General features: G+C 37.5%; 1 protein-coding gene across 1 annotated transcript; it reads right to left on the bottom strand.

Annotated features, from left to right (window-relative positions):
- Positions 1 to 5,862: 5,862 nt before the first annotated feature.
- On the bottom strand, positions 5,863 to 9,176 carry LOC140963925 (uncharacterized). The gene is made up of 8 exons (XM_073423410.1): positions 9,108 to 9,176; positions 8,838 to 9,017; positions 8,276 to 8,750; positions 7,593 to 7,759; positions 6,840 to 6,941; positions 6,501 to 6,749; positions 5,921 to 6,155; positions 5,863 to 5,867 (listed from the first exon to the last, which is right to left on the bottom strand). Exons 1-8 carry the CDS (start codon positions 9,174 to 9,176, stop codon positions 5,863 to 5,865), a joined length of 1,482 nt encoding a protein of 493 aa, XP_073279511.1.
- Positions 9,177 to 21,697: the final 12,521 nt, after the last annotated feature.

Here is a 21,697-nt window from a genome sequence, read left to right as displayed (position 1 = left end):
ATAGGAGATCTACATTTCTTTCCATAAAGTGCCTCAAAAGGAGCTATCCCAATAGATGATTGAAAGCTATCACTGTAGGTGAACTCCACTAGAGGTAATTTTGGTTTCCAACTGCCTTGGAAATTTGTAACGTCTTGAAAATTTAAAGGACCACGTGAACCACATTCATGCAAGTTATTAAATTTCTTTGGTATTTTATTAATTTGTTTTAAAGCATTAAATGCATGTTTATTTCATTTAATTTGTGTTTAAATTAATAGTTTATTTAAAGTTTCAAGCATTAAGATTTTAAGTTGCATTTCGCGCTCGAACGAGGAACGGAGACAGGAGAATTATCAGGAAAATTATTTTATATACATGTTTAATTTTTATAAATCAACATGGAGTGTCTTTAAGTGTAATTTTCAAAAATGGGCTTCATGATTTTATTTTTATCAGGTACGCAAATTTTATCGAATAGGGTGACTTTCTGAAGGTTCGGTCAACAATTTAAAAGCGTACTTAAACAAAATATTTCTCTAGAGTGTGTTTGGCCTGATGAGCCTATTTTTAAGCTTAGTGAGCTCAAAACTCTTTTTAATCTTTTAAATGATATTTGTTGGCCCATTAGAGTTTATTATATTATTTAATTAACACCTAATCACCCACTAAACCTAAATCTAAACTTCATCAACCTACACCCCTTCCCAAACCACTCTTTTCTCTCGGCTTCAGCACCCTTTCGGCAGTAAGGCTTCGGCCACATCTTTTTCTTGCAAGTTAAATCTCTTCGGTGCTTCCCCGGCACTCGTTCTTCGATATTCTTGAATAGAATTTTTCAAGACACGTTTGTATATTTCACTTTCTCTTCATATCCATTATATGCTGGATTTATTGTGTGTGTTCGAAAGTTTAAAAATCTTCCATGCGGTACTGTTTTGTTAGAGTAGATGCCCTACAAGCCAACTGTTGACTAGGGATTTTATTGACTCAGTTGTAATTAACAATCTTTATTTTAATATAATTCATTATTTCATTGTTTGTTATTTCTTTATCTGTATACGCATGTTATCAAACATAGATAAAGACCTTGATTATACTTTAATACAAATGAATCGTAATTCGATGTTGAAACTCGTTTGTAAACACTGTATGATCTAAATTCGTTCCTAGTCGATTCAGCCGCCTAAAATAGGGATAAAGGTCGCTTGAGCTCGAGACTAGCATCTGTGATGTTGTGTACTGTGTTTCTTGGTAAGGGCATAGAGATGTCCAAACATGGAGATGGGTAGTCATATGATGATTATACCGAACAACCCTCCCTCGTACTTTCCAAGTGGTTATCATTCATCGAGAGGATAAGTCCGTGGTTATGATTGTACAACATTAGTCCTTTCGACCCGGGACAACACTGAGGCTCTATATGCTAGGGCTGTGCTTTGACTCGTTTACTGGCTCCAGGAGAGTCATCATGTGGCGAGGTTGGGTACAATTGCGAAACATATAGGAGCCAGTGTATTGTAGTCGGGGATTCACCGCTCACCTGCGGGTGTGGATATCCTATGTGATCTGATGAAATTATAGTGCATGGAATCTCTGGCCAGAGTATGAGATGTACGTTAGAGAAGGAATTCTCGAACGGTACATGCGATGCCACTATTTATAGTTGTCACATAGTTATCGAATTAATATGCAACCCTCAATGAACAAATGGTTGCAGATTCGATCAGGATATATGAGATGAAGGGACCGTAATGTACGTTAATCATAATCGACTGGTTCTTGCAGGCACTATCAATGATATCTAGGGGATCATGGGGCGATGCTACTAGACGCTCTTACCATGATCCGATGGGTGCAATCAGAAATGAGTTCTGACATTCTTGATCAAAGTCTTGATGAAAAGAATGGGGCTAACTAGGGTAAGCCCCAATAAAGGATTATGTCCTGAATCACAAAGAGTTGTGAACCCACGACTGGTTGTATCCTTGAACCATTGAGGGTCACACAAGTACTGGATTGTTTGTTCCCGTTGAGAGAATAAATTCAAGAAGTTGAATTTATATTATATAGTAAATTCAAGGAGTTGAATTTATGATAATTAAATTTTGAGAGAATAAAATCAAGGAGTTGAATTTATAAAATTTGATAATTTAATTTATTAAACTCAAAAGTTGGGTTTATTAAATATTAAATTTTGGAGGTGATAAAATTCAAAGAGTTGAATTTATAATTTAAATAATAAATTCAAATGTTGAATTTATAATGTATTTAATTTATTAAGCTCAAAAGTTGAGTTGATTAATTAATAAATTAAATATGGTGGGTAATATGTTTAATGGGCTTGTAGGAGTACAAGTCAGACATAATAATTAATTAAAGTTTTAATGGACCTTGATTAAATTAATTAAATTAGTTGGACTAGCCCCATAAATTAAATCAAGCCCATTAATGTTAATTATGTAATTAGGCTATGACTTAACTATAAATAGGGGTTGCAAGTCATAACCCTAGCCTACCACAACCATTTTTTCGAAAACCACTCCTCCAAAGGAAAAAAAAAATCGGCCACCTTCTTTTGAGAAAGATTTTTGAGCCGTCTCTCAAATAATCTTCTCCTACGTTAAATCTCTTCTAATATTTCTAGTGCAATTTTGAAGAGGATCAAACAATTCAGTCGTGGACCTGATTAGACGAAACGAAAGGAGTCTTTTGAAGAAAGTTCGTAGGGATTCATTGAAACAACCCCCTTCTCATGCTTTTAAATTTAAAAGAAAAACATCCGCGGAAGCATTTGAAATAAAAAGGGAAATAACAAAATAATATGTAAACAAAACATTTTACCAAAAGAAATCCACAAACTAACATAAGCTTTACCCCATAATTCATTTTACAAAATATGACAATATTTAAACTTCTCATGTTCACCCAAAATAAAATAAAAGTGACATGATAAAAAGTCTTTCACATTGGCTTTTATATGACTTCTTCCCCTTGGACGATCCGCTTCAATCCTTTTTGTCACCTGCATCACATCACATTAACTGGAATGAGATAAAACTCAGTAAGCAGAAAGCTATACTTAAGAAGTACATATACATGGGATTGGTTTGAAATATGGATATAGCAATGGCAATAGACAATGAAGCAATGGCAATGGACAATAAATCAATAGCAATGAACAATGAATAATACCATCTTCAATGAAAGATAGGTAACAAAGCAATATGGATGGTATTTCATAGCATGAATTAAAGGAAAGTAAATGATAGTTCTGTGACCTGTGACCTGTGGATAGTATCTCTTTGATATATAAATATATCAAAACTGTGAGAAATACTCATAATCATGTGATTGGCCAATGACATGCATGTAATAACTATCATTCCTTGGCTTTGATCATAGGAAATTTCCTTGAGGCAATTATACAAACACTTGGTAGGCACAATGGTGTATTAGCTCCTTGATCAATGAATTCAATGGAAATGCTTGAACAATGAACATATAACAATATACATATCAATTATATACCAATGGAAGGAGCTAATTAACAATAACATGGCTTGATACATATAAAAATCATGTGAGCATTTGAAAAGAAAGCTTCTACTTACAACCAATCCAACAATATGGTGGCTATGATAAACTTGAATGATTCCTACAAACATCAACACAAGAATAACCAACAATCATCAACATTACCCTAAGAAATTCATCCATTCAACTTAACCCTTCAACCATCCAAACCCTTCTAAACTCCAAAATTATAGTTACCTTACCTTGCAACTTGGAGGAATAGGTAGAAACCACTAAGAATACAACTGAAATCCTTGCACTTGGAGTAGAGATTTAAGGAGAGAAAACAAGAGAGAAAACGGCATGAATCAATTATAAGGAAAAGAGAGAATGTTAGAATGAAGTAGAAGCCTCTAGAATCATGTTATAAGCCTTCAATCCCTTAAAAACGTTTTTTAAAAAAACAATCCCGCATGCCTAGCACCGCGGCGCCAATTAATTGGCGCTGCGACGCCTTCTCTACATCGCTGGGAGCGCCGCGGTGCTGCCTGGCCGCGCCTAGGCGCCAACGCCACGGCCCTAGGCGCTGCCCCCTGCACTCCACAGCAGCGTTCTGCGCACGGCTCCATGAAAGATCGCTTCTAAAACGCCTCTTCCCTTCCTAATTAGAAAAAGTAGTAAACTAAAAAGTTGTAGCTCTATGTCTTTTCTTGAACCTCTCCAAAGGTTAGATCATTTTGAGGTATGAGTAAAACGGTATGCTCAATATCCCAACATGTGTCAATACAGGAGCAACGATGCACATGACACACTTCGGGCCACTTTTGGCTCGTCTTCCCTAATGATTTGAACCAAACTCAAAACATGAAAGTTATAGCCTTATATCTTATCTTTCTAAATAAAGTGGCCTCACATCAATTAGATCAATATACAAAAAATTATACTAAAAACCGCAACTACTGCCACATTATTCTTACTGTTCTGCACTTCCATTTCTTGTTTGGCTCAAGATCGACTTTCTATTCTACCCATTCATTCCCATAATCATCACCAACTATGAACATAATATTAAAACAATAACCATCACAACATCCATAATCATAACCAATAATCATTCCCACCATACCCATAAAAATATTTAAAACCATATCTTATCACCATAAATCATAAATAACGCCATAACTAAAACATGACAAAAAGGTCAGGATATTACAATCTCCCTTCCTTATAAAAATTTCGTCCTCGAAATTTGCTTACCGTCGAATAAAGTTGGATAACGATGTTTCATCTCCTCTTCCGGTTCCCACGTGGCCTCCTTAATCACTTGATTTCTCCAAAGGACTTTGACAAGGCCAATTTCTTTGTTTCTCAACACTTTAACTTTACGTTCCAAAATTTGCACCGGCATTTCCTCGTAGCTAAGGTTAGGCAAAAGATCCAATGATTCGTACGAAGAACATGAGAGGGATTAGAAAGGTACTTACGTAACATTGAAACATGAAATACGTTGTGAACTCGATCCAAGTCCGGTGGCAATGCAAGACGATAGGCTCGGTCTCCAATCTTATCAAGAATTTCAAAAGGTCCAATGAATCGAGGACTTAGTTTACCTTTCTTACCAAATCGCATAACTCCCTTGAGAGGAGCTATTTTAATAAACACATGATCACCACCCTCGAAAGTCAAAGGCCGTCGTCGAACATCGGCATAACTCTTCTGCCTGGACTGAGCGGTCTTAATTCGCTCTTGGATCAATGCCACAACATCTGCTGTTTGTTGAACCAACTCCGGGCCCAACATCTTTCTTTCACCTACCTCTTCCCAATAAAGAGGAGATCGGCACTTCCTTCCATATAAAGCTTAATAAGGTGCCATGCCGATAGAAGACTGAAACTGTTATTATACGTGAACTCTACAAAAGGCAGCTTAGAATCCCAACTTCCCGGGAAATCAATCGTACAAGCCCTTAGCATATCCTCCAAATTTTGGATTACCCTTTCTGATTGACCGTCGCTTTGAGGATGGTATGCGGTACTGAAAGTCAATTTCGTTCCCAAGGCTCGATGCAAACTTTTCCAAAACTCTGATGTAAACCTTGGATCACGATCAGAAACTATTGACACCGGTATTCCATGAAGTCTCACAATCTCCTGAATATACGCCTCAGCATATTGGTTCATAGAATAAGTCATCTTGACAGGAAGAAAATGCGATGATTTGGTTAAACGATCCACGATCACCCAAATCGAATTGAAGCCTTTCTGAGTTCTTGGCAACCCAACAACGAAATCCATGGTTATGTGCTCCCATTTCCATTGCGGTATTGGCAAAGATTTCAACAACCCCGCCGGTCTTTGGTGCTCAATCTTAACCTGCTGACAAGTTAGACATTCAGAAACAAATAACATTATATCTTTCTTCATACCTGGCCACCAATAGAGACATCGAAGATCTTTGTACATCTTGGTACTACCAGGATGTACAGGATATGGCGCTGTATGAGCTTCAGTGAGTACGTCTCGTCGAATGCCATCACCCATATGAACACATATCCTACCTCGAAATATCAATAAACCATCACGGTTCAACCCAAACTCAGAAACTCCTGTCAAATCACTCTTCCTTTTCAATTCTAATAACTGAGCATCCCGCTGATGTTCCTTCAAAATTCGATCAAATGAGTGAAGAACTAGAGCAGACAATCTAGCAACTGTACCTGAAGATACCAAATTGATCTCATTTCTTTGCAATTCAAGCAACAAAGGTTTAGAAATCATGGAACCCAATAATGAACTCGATTTGCGGCTCAAAGCATCTGCAACCACATTAGCTTGACCAGGATGATAGCTAATGGTGCAATCATAATCTGTTACCAGTTCCAACCATCTCCGCTGCCGCATATTCAATTCCTTCTCCGAAAACAAATAACTCAAACTTTTGTGATACGTAAATATTTCACATTTATCACCATAAAGATAGTGCCGCCAAATCTTCAAAGCAAAAACCATAGCAGCTAACTCCAAATCGTGAGTGGGATAATTCATCTCGTAGTCCTTCAACTGACGAGAAGCATATGCTATTACTTTCCCCCGCTGCATCAATACGGCACCTAACCCCTGCTTAGAAGCTTCTGTATATACAACAAAATCTTCAGTACCACAAGGAAGTACTAAAATAGGGGCAGAGGTTAACTTATCTTTCAATGTTTGAAACGCTTGTTGGCACTCAATGGTCCATTCGAACTTGGTAGCTTTCTGTGTCAAACTTGTCAATGGCAAAGCTATCTTTGAAAAGTCAGCTATGAACCGCCGGTAATACCCTGCCAAACCAAGAAAACTCCGTACCTCTGAAACTGTCTTTGGAATAGACCATTGCTTGATCGATTCAATCTTTGAAGGATCCACCGAAATTCCTTCTTTTGAAACAATATGGCCCAAAAATGCCACCTGCTCCAACCAGAACTCACATTTCCTTAACTTGGCATACAATTTCTTATCCCTCAACTGCTGCAACACAATCCTCAAATGCTCACGATGAAGTTCTCGTGTCTTTGAGTAGATCAAGATGTCATCAAATAAAACAATGACAAAAGTATCCAAATACGGCTTAAAGACACAATTCATCAAATCCATAAAAACTGAAGGAGCATTGGTTAATCCAAACGACATCACCAGAAATTCATAATGAACATACCTCGTTCTAAATGCAGTCTTTGGTATGTCCTCCTTTTTCACCTTTAATTGATGGTAACCGGACCGAACGTCGATCTTTGAGAATATTACTACTCCTTGCAATTGATCAAAGAGATCATCAATACGTGGCAAAGGATATTTGTTCTTCACTGTTACCTTATTGATTTCTCGGTAGTCAATACATAATCGCAGTGATCCATCCTTCTTCTTTACAAACAACACTGGAGCTCCCCACGGTGAGGAACTAGGTCGGATAAAACCTTTATCTAATTGCTCCTGCAATTGAGTCTTCAATTCTTTCATTTCAGTAGGAGCCATTCTGTATGGAGCCTTGGAAACTGGAGCTGTACCTGGAATTAAATAAATAAAAAACTCCACCTCTCGATCAGGTGGTAATCCAGGCACATCATCAGCAAATACGTCAGGATAATCTTGAACCACATCAATATCCTGTAATTGCAAATTACTTTCCTTTCGCACATCAACCACTGAAGCTAGAAAACCCATACAACCTTTGTGCAACAACTTATTAGCTTGAAGGCAAGAAATAATAGGAATACCAATCGAAAAGCCTAGACCAACGAACACATCACTATCATGGTCATCGACTAAAAACTACACCGTCTTGCCCACACAATCAATTACCGCACGATAAGCAGATAACCAATCCATCCCCAAAATAACATCAAATGCAACCATCGGAATAACAATAAAATCAGCAAACAGTAATCTATTACCCACTTGTACAGAACATGCCTTGATAATATTAGTGGGACAAATTTCATCCCCCGAGGGCAGCACAATATTGAAGTGGAATGGCATAACAGTAGATTCAACAGATATGGAATCCATAAATACTTCAGACATAAAAGAATGGGTTGCACCAGTGTCAATCAATGTAATTGCTTCTTTGCCGCAGATTAAAATATTACCTGATATCACAGAAGAATCAGGATTAACACTTTTATTCGTCATAGCAAAAATTCTTCCTTGGACCTTTCCTTTGCCTGATAAGAGAGGACATTTCAGTGCCGTGTGCCCCATCTCCTTGCATCTAAAAAATCGACCACTACAAACCAAACACTCACTCTTGTGTGGCTTTCCACACCTAGGACACAACGGTCGCTCCGTATCTGATGAAGGCAAAGAAGGCCTATTACGTTGCTCCAACTTGCCTTTCCCTTTGAACCCGCCTCGACCAGAAGGACTTGCACCTTGACTCCTAGCCTGAAAGGTTTGTCTTCTTAACTGTCTTTCCTTTTCAATCTCTTGCTCATCAAGTTCAGCTAGCAGTGCCCTCTCAACAATATCTTGATAAGCAACCACTTTAGCCATGTGAACATCTCGCCGAATCTCGGGTCTCAAGCCGCGAAGAAAGTGCTCTCCTTTATCTTTATCGTTCTCGGCAATACAAGGCACAAAGACACAACCTTCTTCAAATTTGAGAGTATACTCATTGACAGGCATGGCAGCTTGTCGCAACTCGAGAAATTCTTTCACCTTCTTTGCTTTAACCTCTTGAGAAAAATATTTGGTGTAGAAAAGCTCTTTAAATGCATCCCACTTCAATTCACGAACATTCACTGTAACCTTGGTTGCTTCCCACCAAATACGTGCTGCTTTGACCAACATAAAAACTGCTTAACTAACCTTGTCTTGGTCATTGAACTTCAGATAATCGAAGATGGCCTCCAAAGACTTGATCCATTCTAGAGCAATTAGTGGATCAGTACCGCCAATAAACTCCGGAGGGTTCATACGTCTGAAACGATCATATGCACCATCTTCAGAACTTTCCGTTCTGCCTTGACCTCTTCCTTGGCCACGCCCCTGAGTCGTAGTTTGCATGCTCAATAATTGTTAAATTTGTTCGCCGTGGACTTTAGCTTGTTCTTTCAATAACTTACTGAATTCATTTACCACCTTTGAAGTCTTATCAGTGGGAGGGGTCCTATCATCCGCTTCGATATTCTTTCTCTTGGGAGGCATATCCTACACATATGCTCACTTTAACATAGATAGGAAGAAAGAATACATCAATGGCAGACTGTCCTAGGTAGAAGAAGTCATATATGGTCCGAAGAACTTTCGCTCTGATACCAATTGAAACAACCCCCTTCTCATGCTTTTAAATTAAAAAGAAAAACATGCGCGGAAGCATTTGAAATAAAAAGGGAAATAACAAAATAATATGTAAACAAAACATTTTACCAAAAGAAATCCACAAACAAACATAAGCTTTACCCCATTATTCATTTTACAAAATATGACAATATTTAAACTTCTCATGTTCACCCAAAATAAAATAAATGTGACATGATCAAAAGTTTTTCCCATTGGCTTTTATATGACTTCTTCCCCTTGGACGATCCGCTTCGATCCTTTTTGTCACCTGCATCACATGACATTAACTGGAATGAGATAAAACTCAGTAAGCAGAAAGCTATACATAACAAGTACATATACATGAGATTGGTTTGAAATATGGATATAGCAATGGCAATAGACAATGAAGCAATGGCAATGGACAATGAAGCAATGGCAATGGACAATAAATCAATAGCAATGAACAATGAATAATACCATCTTCAATGAAAGATAGGTAATAAAGAAATATGGATGGTATTTCATAGCATGAATTAAAGGAAAGTAAATGATAGTTCTGTGACCTGTGAACTGTGGATAGTATCTCTTTGATATATAAATATATCAAAACTGTGAGAGATACTCATAATCATGTGATTGGCCAATGACATGCATGTAATAACTATCATTCCTTGGCTTTGATCATAGGAAATTTCCTTGAGGCAATTATACAAACACTTGGTAGGCACAATGGTGTATTAGCTCTTTGATCAATGAATTCAAGGGAAATGGTTGAACAATGAACATATAACAATATACATATCAATTATATACCAATGGAAGGAGCTAATTAGCAATAACATGGCTTGATACATATAAAAATCATGTGAGCATTTGAAAAGAAAGCTTCTACTTACAACCAATCCAACAATATGGTGGCTATGATAAACTTGAATGATTCCTACAAACATCAACACAAGAATAACCAACAATCATCAACATTACCCTAAGAAATTCATCCATTCAACTTAACCCTTCAACCATCCAAACCCTTCTAAACTCCAACATAATAGTTACCTTACCTTGCAACTTGGAGGAATAGGTAGAAACCACTAAGAATACAACTGAAATCCTTGCACTTGGAGTAGAGATTGAAGGAGAGAAAACTAGAGAGAAAATGGCATGAATCAATTATAAGGAAAAGAGAGAATGTTAGAATGAAGTAGAAGCCTCTAGAATCATGATATAAGCCTTCAATCTCTTAAAAATGTGTTTTAAAAAAACAATCCCGCATGCCTAGCGCCGCGGCGCCATTTAATTGGCGCTGCGGCGCCTTCTCTACCTCTCTGGGAGAGCCGCGGTGCTGCCTGGCCGCGCCTAGGCGCCAACGCCACGGCCCTGCACTCCACAGCAGCGTTCTGCGCACGGCTCCATCAAAGATTGCTTCTGAAACGCCTCTTCCCTTCATAATTAGAAAAAGTGGTAAACTAGAAAGTTGTAGCTCTATGTCTTTTCTTGAACCTCTCCAAATTTCAGATCATTTGAAGGTATGAGTAAAAATGTATGCTCAATATCCCAACATGTGTCAATACAGGAGCAACGATGCACATGACACACTTCGGGCCACTTTTGGCTCGTCTTCCCTAATGATTTGAACCAAACTCAAAACATGAAAGTTATAGCCTTATATCTTATCTTTCTAAATAAAGTGGCCTCACATCAATTAGATTAATATACAAAAAATTATACTAAAAACCGCAACTACTGCCACATTATTCTTACTGTTCTGCACTTCCATTTCCTGTTTGGCTCAAGATCGACTTTCTATTCTACCCATTCATTTCCATAATCATCACCAACTATGAACATAATATTAAAACAATAACCATCAAAACATCCATAACCATAACCAATAATCATTCCCACCATAACCATAAAAATATTTAAAACCATATCTTATCACCATAAATCATAAATAACGCCATAACTAAAACATGACAAAAAGGTCGGGATATTACATTCATCAAGAGCTAATCCGTTTATACCGGATTAGTTGGAGCCAAGTGATTTAATTCACAAAGGTATAATTTTTAAACATCCTATGCATGTTTAATTCCTGAAAACCATACGAGTGTCCAAAAGATTTATTTTGTTTTCAAAATAAAATAAAAATTTTAAACTTCCGCTGCGTTTGGGCACGTAGAAAATCGAGATCCAACAGTGATATCAGAGCCAAGGTTTTTTTAATTGTTATTGATTTAATTGGAAATCAATTATTATTGATTTAATTGGAAATTAAATAAAGGTGTTTATTTAATTTATTAAATTCTTTAATAATTGTGGTGGTTAGTGATAAAATTATTAGATATGATTTATCAGTTAATTAAATTTTTTTAATGAATTGATGTTAATATTTGATATTAAATGCATGAAGGATGATCGAGAGCCTTGACCAATGTGTTAGGTGTATGTTAGGATATTTTACTCTTTTATTCGTTTTGTTAATATTTGATATTATTAAAGGGGGCCTGGTTTATGGCCTGTTCCCGCCCCCATGAGATTTATCCCTTATGTGCCATGGCTATTTAAATGTAATTATTAGAAATAGTGGGAGATCAAGACTGAAAGATGGTGGACCCGATGCACAAGATGAAGACATGTAAAATATTGGAAGCTCTTGTAATAGTTGCATTTGCTTCCCTGCATTCACCTAGGTTTTGGACCTAGATCCATGTATGGCTCACATGGATCTAATAGTTTTGGCGATCGATCATCCTTATTTATTGTTGAATGTCATATTATGATATATGCGATATATAGTAGTATGCATGTATGTATATTATTAAATAATATAGTTGCATGAATCCGGCAAACATACAAACTCGTGGCACGCGTTTTTAAAATAAAAATGATGAGACAATTTTAAAATTAAAATCCCTCATTTTGAATAAGATTCAAAATTTATATCAAACAGAAAAAGTAAAAATTAAAAGAGTTTAATTTTTCCTTGCCTTCCATCAACCGTGGTTGCATGTTGATCGCTACCCGCGGACAGTGTCTGGCTCATATTATTGGGGAGGCCTGGACGCCGGAAAGCTGTGACTTCCACTGGACATATGATGTGAATTGAGTGGAACTCCCATGACTTCGGCTCATATTATTGGGGGAACTCATGGCGACCGTCTACTACAATTCAATATTGATGGGTTGGTTTGACACGTGAAAATAAACGGCGTCATATTATTGGGTCCTTATTAAACGTGAGGCAAAACACGCGGAGGTTGCATAGGGATGCAATTGGATTCTACCTTTTAGAAATTATAATTGGCTGATATTATTCGGGATTATAATTGGCTAATTGGACTCTACGTGCCCACTAAGGAAATACGATTTCCCTTTTTCATCAGAGGGTGGTGGAAATGTCAAAATAGTGGGAGGGAATTTATAAAATAAAAATCCATATTTTATATCTTAAAATTATTTTAAAATAATCAGCAACCATTATTCTGTTTCCATATCAGTATATTTTCGATTTCGTCACGTAATACAATTCTGTTATTAACAAACTAACCGAATCTAATTTTCAAGACTGGTTGGGAAATTGTTCTGAATTCGGAGAAAATGACATACACACTAATGTCAGTCCTGCTGAACTGACAAAGCATGCAAGATGGTAGGACCATAGTATGCAAGCTAAAGTGTAACATGCTCGCTTTTATGTCAAATGAACTGTAGGGACAGTTTGAGGAAATGTTGAATGCTGCTGACATTCGAATGCACTTGCAAGTGTTGCATGGTGCATGAAACTCATACAATGATGCACACCACTTTCAAGGAGCTCATGACTACACGTATGCAAGATGGGGCTTTGGCCCATGAGCGTGGTGTACGTATGACTGGGCTTATTGAGAATGTGGTGGACCGGGAATATGTGATTCCTAACGTGTTACTAGATAACATCAATTTGTTGTCTTTCTCTTCCTCATTTCACGGGTTTATTGTGAACATCAATTTGAATAAGATAGATGATAGCCTTGAAGAGCTAGTCAATACACTTATAACTTATGAGATCACCATAAAACAGGAAATTATTGTTTTTTCTAATAGGCCTCTCGTCAGACGAAAAGTGGCCCACAAGGTAAGGGAAAGAAATGTTTTGTCCCTCACAAGGAAAAACAAACCCAATAAGAGGCAAACTCCGAAAGACACTTAAAAGGCCCACAAAGTCCGATAAGTCAGAACATATTTGTTTTCACTGCAAGAAGAATGGACATAAGAAATTATCTGGGCAAAAAAAAATGTTTTGGAAATGATAAATGAATGTCCAAAGTAAACAGGATTCCAACAACAAACAAAAGAAAATTAGAAGATCCAAATCCCGCACAAATCTGGCACGCTAGACTAGGTCATATTTCCCAAAGAAGGATGCACAAGCTAGTGGGAGAAGGCATGTTTGACTTGTCAGACATAAATTCTCTACCTACTTGTAAGTCCAGTCTAAAAGGAAAAATGACCAAGACTTCATTCGATGGAAACGTGGAACGTGCACATGGTCTACTGGATTTGATCCATACAGACGTTTGTGGCCCGCTAAATGTTAGCACAATATTTGGAAAATCCTACTTTATTACCTTTACTGATGACCATTCGAGGTATGGGTATGTTTATTGAAACACAAATCTGAAACATTTGAAAAGTTCAAAGAATTCAGATCTGAAGTAGGAAATCAGCTAGAAAGGAGTATTAAGACACTTCGATCTGATCGAGGGGTAGAATACTTGAGTGCTGATTTTTTTGGGGTATCTAAAAGAGAATGGGATTCTCTCACAATGGACTCCACCAGCAACACCACAATTGAACGGTGTTTCTGAACGTCGAAATCGAACCATGATGGACATGATTCGATCCATGATGGGATTCACTGAATTGCCTACATCGTTTTGGGGCTTTGCGCTTGAAACTGCGGCAATGTTGTTGAATAATGTCCATACTAATGCAGTGAATAAAACACCATATGAGATATGGATGGGAAAACGCCCAAATATTCTTACATGAGAATATGGGGATGTCTATCTTACGTGAAGCAGACTGTGGGAGATAAATTGGATAATAGATCCATTTTGTGCTACTTTGTAGGATATCCAAAGAATTCTATTGGATATTATTTCTATCATCCCAATGAAGCAAAAGTGTTTGTTTCAAGAAATGCCACCTTTTTGGAAAAGGAGCTTCTATTAGATAGAAAAGGCAAGATGATAGAACTTGAAGAAATTAAAGCTACTCCCTCAACTATAGAAGTTGAATATATTTCCCAACAACTAGTAGTTGAACTACAAGCTCCTAGAAGGTCTGATAGGGTTATTACACCACCTGCAAGATATAAACTTCTTCATGAACAAGGCCATGCTGAGCCTTGTGTTGGATGTGATCCAATGAATTTCAAAGAAGCAATATCTGATACTGATTCAACCAAATGGCTTGAAGCCATGCAGTCAAAAATGGACTCTATGTATTCAAACCAAGTCTGGACATTAGTGGATCCACCTGAGGGAATCGTTCCCATAGGATGCAAATGGATCTACAAAAGAAAGCTTGGGGCGGATGAGAAGGTAGTGACTTTCAAAACAAGACTGGTTGCAAAAGGTTATACTCAAAGGCAACGAATTGACTATGAGGAAACTTTTTTCACCAGTAGCTATGTTTAAGTCCATTAGAATACTACTAGCCATAGCAGCATGGTATGACTATGAGATATGGCAAATGGATGTAAAGACTGCATTCCTCAATGGAGACATCAAAGAAGAAATCTATATGTCTCAACCTGAGGAATACACATCAGTAGGAAGTGAGCATAAGGTATGCAAACTTCAGAGATCTATATATGGTCTCAAGCAGGCGTCAAGGAGTTGGAACCTCAGATTTGATAGCACTATCAAAGAGTTTGGTTCTGCTAAAAATCACGAGGAACCATGTGTGTACAAGAAAGTTAGTGGGAGTGCAGTGACATTCCTTATACTTTATGTTGATGACATTCTACTCATTGGAAATGATGTAGGATTACTGCAATCAACTAAAGTATGGTTAGCAAGTAAATTCTAAATGAAAGACATGGGTGAAGCATCTAATGTATTGGGAATACAGATCTATAGAGATAGATAAAAAAGGATGCTAGGACTCACCCAAGACACTTATATCGATACCATTCTGAAGCGATTCTCTATGGAAGAGTCCAAGAGAGAATACTTACCAATATGTCATGGTGTTACTCTATCTAAAGTCATGTGTCCTAAAACTGATGAAGAGATAAAGATGATGACATGTATTCCATATGCGTCAGCTATCGGTAGTATCATGCATGGTATGATATCGACGCGTCCTGATGTTGCTTACGATCTGAGTGTTACAAGCAGATATCAGGCAAACCCTGATCCAATGCATTGGAAGGCCGTGAAAGATATTCTTAAGTACTTGAGAAGGACTAAGAATTTGTTCATGGTCTATGGGGATGGAGAATTGAAATTGGAAGGCTACACTGATTCTAGCTTCCAATGTGAAGTAGATGATTCGAAATCGACCTCTGGTTTTGTATTCATGATTAATGGTGCGGCTGTCTCTTGGAAAAGTTCCAAGCAAGACACCGTAGCGGATTCCACCACTGAAGCTGAATATATTGCTACATCTGCTGCAGCCAAAGAGGCAGTTTGGATGAGGAATTTTGTCCAAGCGTTGGGCGTTCTTCCTAATGGAGTTGATCCAGTCCCGGTGTACTGGGACAACACTAGTGCCGTTGCGCAAGCAAAGGAACCAAGGTCTCATCAACGATCCAAACATGTACTGAGGAAGTTCCACATCATCCGGGAGATTGTGGAAAGAGGAGATCTATCAGTCGAAAGAGTCCCCTCTGCAGATAACGTTGCTGATTCACTTACAAAGCCCTTGCCAAGACCATTGTTTGAAAAACATCGCGAAGCAATGGGATTAAAGTTTATGGGTAGTTGGCTCTAGGGCAAGTGGAAGATTGTTAGAGTAGATGCCCAACAAGCCAACTGTTGGCTAGAGATTTTATTGACTCAGTTGTAATTAACAATCTTTATTTTAATATAATTCATTATTTCATGGTTTGTTATTTCTTTATCTGTATACCCATGTTATCAAACATAGATAAAGACCTTGATTTTACTTTAATACAAATGAATCGTAATTCGATGTTGAAACTCGTTTGTAAACACTGTATGATCTAAATTCGTTCCTAGTCGATTCAGCCGCCTAAAATAGGGATAAAGGTCGCTTGATCTCGAGACTAGCATCTGTGATGTTGTGTACTGCGTTTCTTGGCAAGGGCATAGAGATGTCCAAACATGCAGATGGGTAGTCATATGATGATTATACCGAACAACCCTCCCTCGGACGTTCCAAGTGGTTATCATTCATCGAGAGGATAAGTCCGTGGTTATGATTGTACAACATTAGTACTTACGACCCGGGACAACACTAAGGCTCTATATGCTAGGACTGTGCTTTGACTCGTTTACTGGCTCCAGGAGAGTCATCAGGTGGCGAGGTTGGGTAAAATTGCGAAACATATAGGAGCCAGTGCATTGTAGTCGGGGATTCACCGCTCACCTGCGGGTGTGGATATCCTATGTGATCTGATGAAATTATAGTGCATGGAATCTCTGGCCAGAGTATGAGATGTACGTTACAGAAGGAGTTCTCGAACGGTACATGCGATGCCACTATTTATAGTTGTCACATAGTTATCGAATTAATATGCAACCCTCGATGAACCAATGGTTGCAGATTCGATCGGAATATGTGAGATGAAGGGACCGTAATGTACGTTAATCATAATCGACTGGTTCTTGCAGGCACTATCAGTGATATCTAGGGGAACATGGGGCGATGCTACTAGACGCTCTTACCATGATCCGATGGGTGTAATCAGAAATGAGTTCTGACATTATTGATCAAAGTGTTGATGAAAAGAATGGGGCTAACTAGGGTAAGCACGAATAAAGGATTATGTCCTGAATCACAAAGAGTTGTGAACCCACGGCTAGGTGTATTTCTGAACCATTGAGGGTCACACAAGTACTGGATTGTTTGTTCCCGTTGAGAGAATAAATTCAAGAAGTTGAATTTATATTATATAGTAAATTCAAGGAGTTGAATTTATGATAATTAAATTTTGAGAGAATAAAATCAAGGAGTTGAATTTATAAAATTTGATAATTTAATTTATTAAACTCAAAAGTTGGGTTTATTAAATATTAAATTTTGGAGGTGATAAAATTCAAAGAGTTGAATTTATAATTTAAATAATAAATTCAAATGTTGAATTTATAATGTATTTAATTTATTAAGCTCAAAAGTTGAGTTGATTAATTAATAAATTAAACATGGTGGGTAATATGTTTAATGGGCTTGTAGGAGTACAAGTCAGACATAATAATTAATTAAAATTTTAATGGACCTTGACTAAATTAATTAAATTAGTTGGACTAGCTCAATTAATTAAATAAAGCCCATTAATGTTAATTATGTAATTAGGCTATGACTTAACTATAAATAGGGGTTGCAAGTCATAACCCTAGCCTACCACAACCATTTTTTCGAAAACCACTCCTCCAAAGGAAAAAAAAAATCGGCCACTTTCTTTTGAGAAAGGTTTTTGAGCCGTATCTCAAATAATCTTCTCCTACGTTAAATATCAAGAGCTAATCCGTTTATACCGGATTAGTTGGAGCCAAGTGATTTAATTCACAAAGGTATAATTTTTAAACATCCTATGTATGTTTAATTCCTGAAAACCATACGAGTGTCCAAAAGAATTATTTTGTTTTCAAAATAAAATAAAAATTTTAAACTTCCGCTGCGTTTGGGCACGTAGAAAACCGAGATCCAACATGTTTTTGGTTTAAAACTTGTCATAAATCTTGCATGGTGTTGTTTATTACTCACGTTTTACGGAATGGTGCAAGGGGCTGCTGTTTTGTTGATTCTAAGAGGCTGTTCAGGAGAGCATGGTGGAGTCGTGAGGCTGGTGTAAGGTTTGGGTGTGCTAGGGAGAGGGCCGAGAGGTGTAGGGGCGAAGGGGTTCTTGTTTTTGGTGGACTAGAGTGAGGAAGGGAGGAGCTCAGCCAAAGAAAAACCAAACCAGGTCATGTTGAGGTCCAGCAGGGTCCTAACCGCAGCCTTGGAGAGGTTCTTCATGGTTGGGTTCGGCTTGGTGGAAGTCGAGGATGGTTAGGGTCGATCTTTGAGCTTGTAGGGGATAGGGGTGATCAACCGAGGAAGGATGGCTGTAGCCGTGGGTTGCATTGTCTAGTAAGGAGTTCCTAGACTCGGTCTTGATCTTAAGGTGTCGACATAGTGGATGGACAAGTCGGCGTTTAGACAAAAATGGATAATATTACGGTTTGGTGCATGGAGAGTCGTGGGTGTTCAATATGCCTAAACTCCACCAGCTTTTTGGGGCTGTTTTTGTGGGTCTTTGAGGGCTGGAAGGAGTGGTTTAGGGGCTGTAGGAGGTGTTGTAAGTATGGTAAAAGTTTGGGAAAATTTTGGTTAAGTTTCGAGTCGATTCGGGTTAAAACCGGGACTCCGGTCCAAGTTTTAAAACGAATCGGTTAAGTTATGAAATGGGCTCAAGTTTATGTCTAGGAATGCTTTTAAATATGTGTTGGGGTATTTTAAGGTGTTTGGTATGCTTCAGGTCAATTTTAGAGGCCCAGGGATAAAACGGTAAATTTTGGGTTTCCTAGGTGCAAAACAGTCATTTTGCACCCGAGATGAGATTTTGGTCCTTGCAGCGCCCTGACCACAAATTTAGTATATTTTAAATTTTTATGCATCATGATCAAGATTTTTAAGATTTTATGAAAATATATGTTGCCTGCTTGGATTTCAAGAAAATTAAATATGTGCATGATTTTTATAAGTGATGAAAATGATGATGTTTTGAATGATGGAAATTAGTTGTGGCTATCGAAGTATATGTAAATGCATAAGACGTATATGTAAATGATAATGATGAGGCCTAGGCACAGTTGATGGGTAATCTTGTTACTAATGTCTGACAGCCGCCGGGTACTGCGGTTCTATGTATGATGGATCCATCGTAAATGATGATGTACGATAGTCACCTCTAAGGAACTGAATTCACCAATGATGAATGATGATTAACGATCAGCTGTTTCGACACGTCATGATTTTACATGAACCGTTTATGTTACGCTTTTAAAGTTTAAGAAAGGTATGTTTTTAATATGTCATTTTTCACCACTGTGTGCGATATATATGTACTTGTTATTTATGGTACAGGTGTGTTGAGTATTTAGACACACTAGGCGTGTGTGATGCAGGTGAGTTCGATATCGAGGGTACTGAAGGTGCTGAACTCTGAGTAGGCAGACCCGGTAGGCGACCCGAGGACCTCAAGTTTTTCCGCACTCTTATGATTTTACGATTTGAGAGGATATGAGCATTTTATAAGCTGTTTTATTTTATTGTTTGATGTTAGGATTTTTACTCATTTTTGCTCCGTTATATTTTATTGGTAATTACTTATGATTAATTTTAAATAATATTTTTAAGTAGGACTGCATGCATGCAATTTATTTAAATGCTTATTTTCAAAATGTGAGATTTATAAAAAGAAAATATTTCCGCATTTAAAAATGAAGCAGACGTTTCAAAATCGATCACACAAGCTCGCAGTAGATCTTCTAAAATTTGAATAACTTTTTCGGACTGACCATCGGTTTGAGGACGGAATGCTGTACTGAATAATAAATTGGTCCTCATCGCTGCATGCGGACTCCTCCAAAAAGATGACGTAAATCTCGGATCTCTATCAGAAACAATAAATACAAGAATCTCATGAAGACGAACTATCTCTCAAATGTACAACTCCGCATATTGTGTCATGGTGAATGTCGTCTTAATAGGTAGAAAATGCGATGATTCGTAAGACGATCCACTACCACCCATATAGCATTGAATTCCTTAACAGTCTTCGGCAATCCCACAACAAAGTGCATCGTAATATTTTCCCATTTCCACTCAGGAATAGGAAGTGGTTTAAGCTTTCCCGCTGGCCTCTGATGCTCTGTTTTGACTTGTTGACATGTCAAACACTCGGAATGGAGTAAAATTTGTAAATCTTTGTACATCTTCGTGCTTCCAGGATGAATGGAGTATGGTGTGTCGTGATCTTCTTTCATGATTAGCTTCCTTCATGACGAGCTCCTTCAAAAAATCATCCCTAGGAACCCATAAATAATATCGATAACAAACTATACCATCTGCCTCAGAATATAACTTCCGGCACTCGCTTCATCTCTAGCTCTCCACATTTGCAATTGCTCATCAGTGGACTGTCCCTTACGGATTCAATCTCTCAAAGTCGACTGTACTGATAATGTGGCAAGGTTAGGGGCCTCTCCCCTAGCATACACTGTAAGCTCAAACCTCTGTATCTCGGACTGCAACGGTCTTTTGAGTAATAGATGAGTGATATCTGCTGTTTTTCAACTCAATGCGTATGAAACTACATTAGTTTTCACGGATGGTAGCTAATGTCACAATCATAGTCCTTTACTAACTCAAGCCATCTTTGCTGTCGCATATTCAACTCTTTTTGGGTGAAGAAGTACTTCAAACTTTTATGATCGGTGAATATCTTGCACGTCTCTCCATACAAGTAATGTGTCTAAATCTTCAATGCAAAAACTACCGCTGTAAGCTCAAGATCATGAGTAGAGTAGTTTTTCTCGTAAACTTTCAACTGTATCGACGCATAAGCTATGACTCGGTCATTTTGCATTAGAACTACGCCCAAACCAAGTTTTGAAGTGTCGGATAGAGAACATACTCTTCTTGCCCCGATGGCATAGATAACACTGGCGCTGAAATCAAGTGTAGAGCCCAAAATCAGTCACGTAAAACCCATGTATTTATTTAATTGTTAAAGTATTTAATTAATTTTAAAATGGGTTTTACCAGTTCATGATGCATGAATATGCATTATTTTAAATTATTTATGTTTTTGCGATGCACGTTAAAATGTTTTCTTGAGTTTTATGTTTCAGACGAATATTCGAAGCGGGATCAGGAAAAGAGACCCGTGACGATTTAGGCGATTTTAAAATGTGGTATTTTATTCCAAGTTTTTGATAGTGTCATTTTAAACTATTTATTTAGTTTTAGCATTTTAAAGTCTAATTTAATTATTATGTGATTATAAGATTTTGAGCCTTTCAAAATATTAAGGTGATGTGTTGGAGATTTTAATCTTTGAAATTTATACATGTGTATTTTATTCTTAATTAGAGGATTTTAGTAAAATTAGTGTTGGTTTAACATTTTAATTAGCATGATAATTAAATTATTCAGCAATTTCTTCCCCCTAATTGACTAAAACT

Source organism: Primulina huaijiensis, chromosome 18 (genome assembly GCF_012295235.1).
Source record: "Primulina huaijiensis isolate GDHJ02 chromosome 18, ASM1229523v2, whole genome shotgun sequence".
NCBI lineage: Eukaryota > Viridiplantae > Streptophyta > Magnoliopsida > Lamiales > Gesneriaceae > Primulina > Primulina huaijiensis.
The sequence above is the reverse complement of the archived record's forward strand: the minus strand, read 5'-3'. Positions and strand labels throughout refer to the sequence as shown.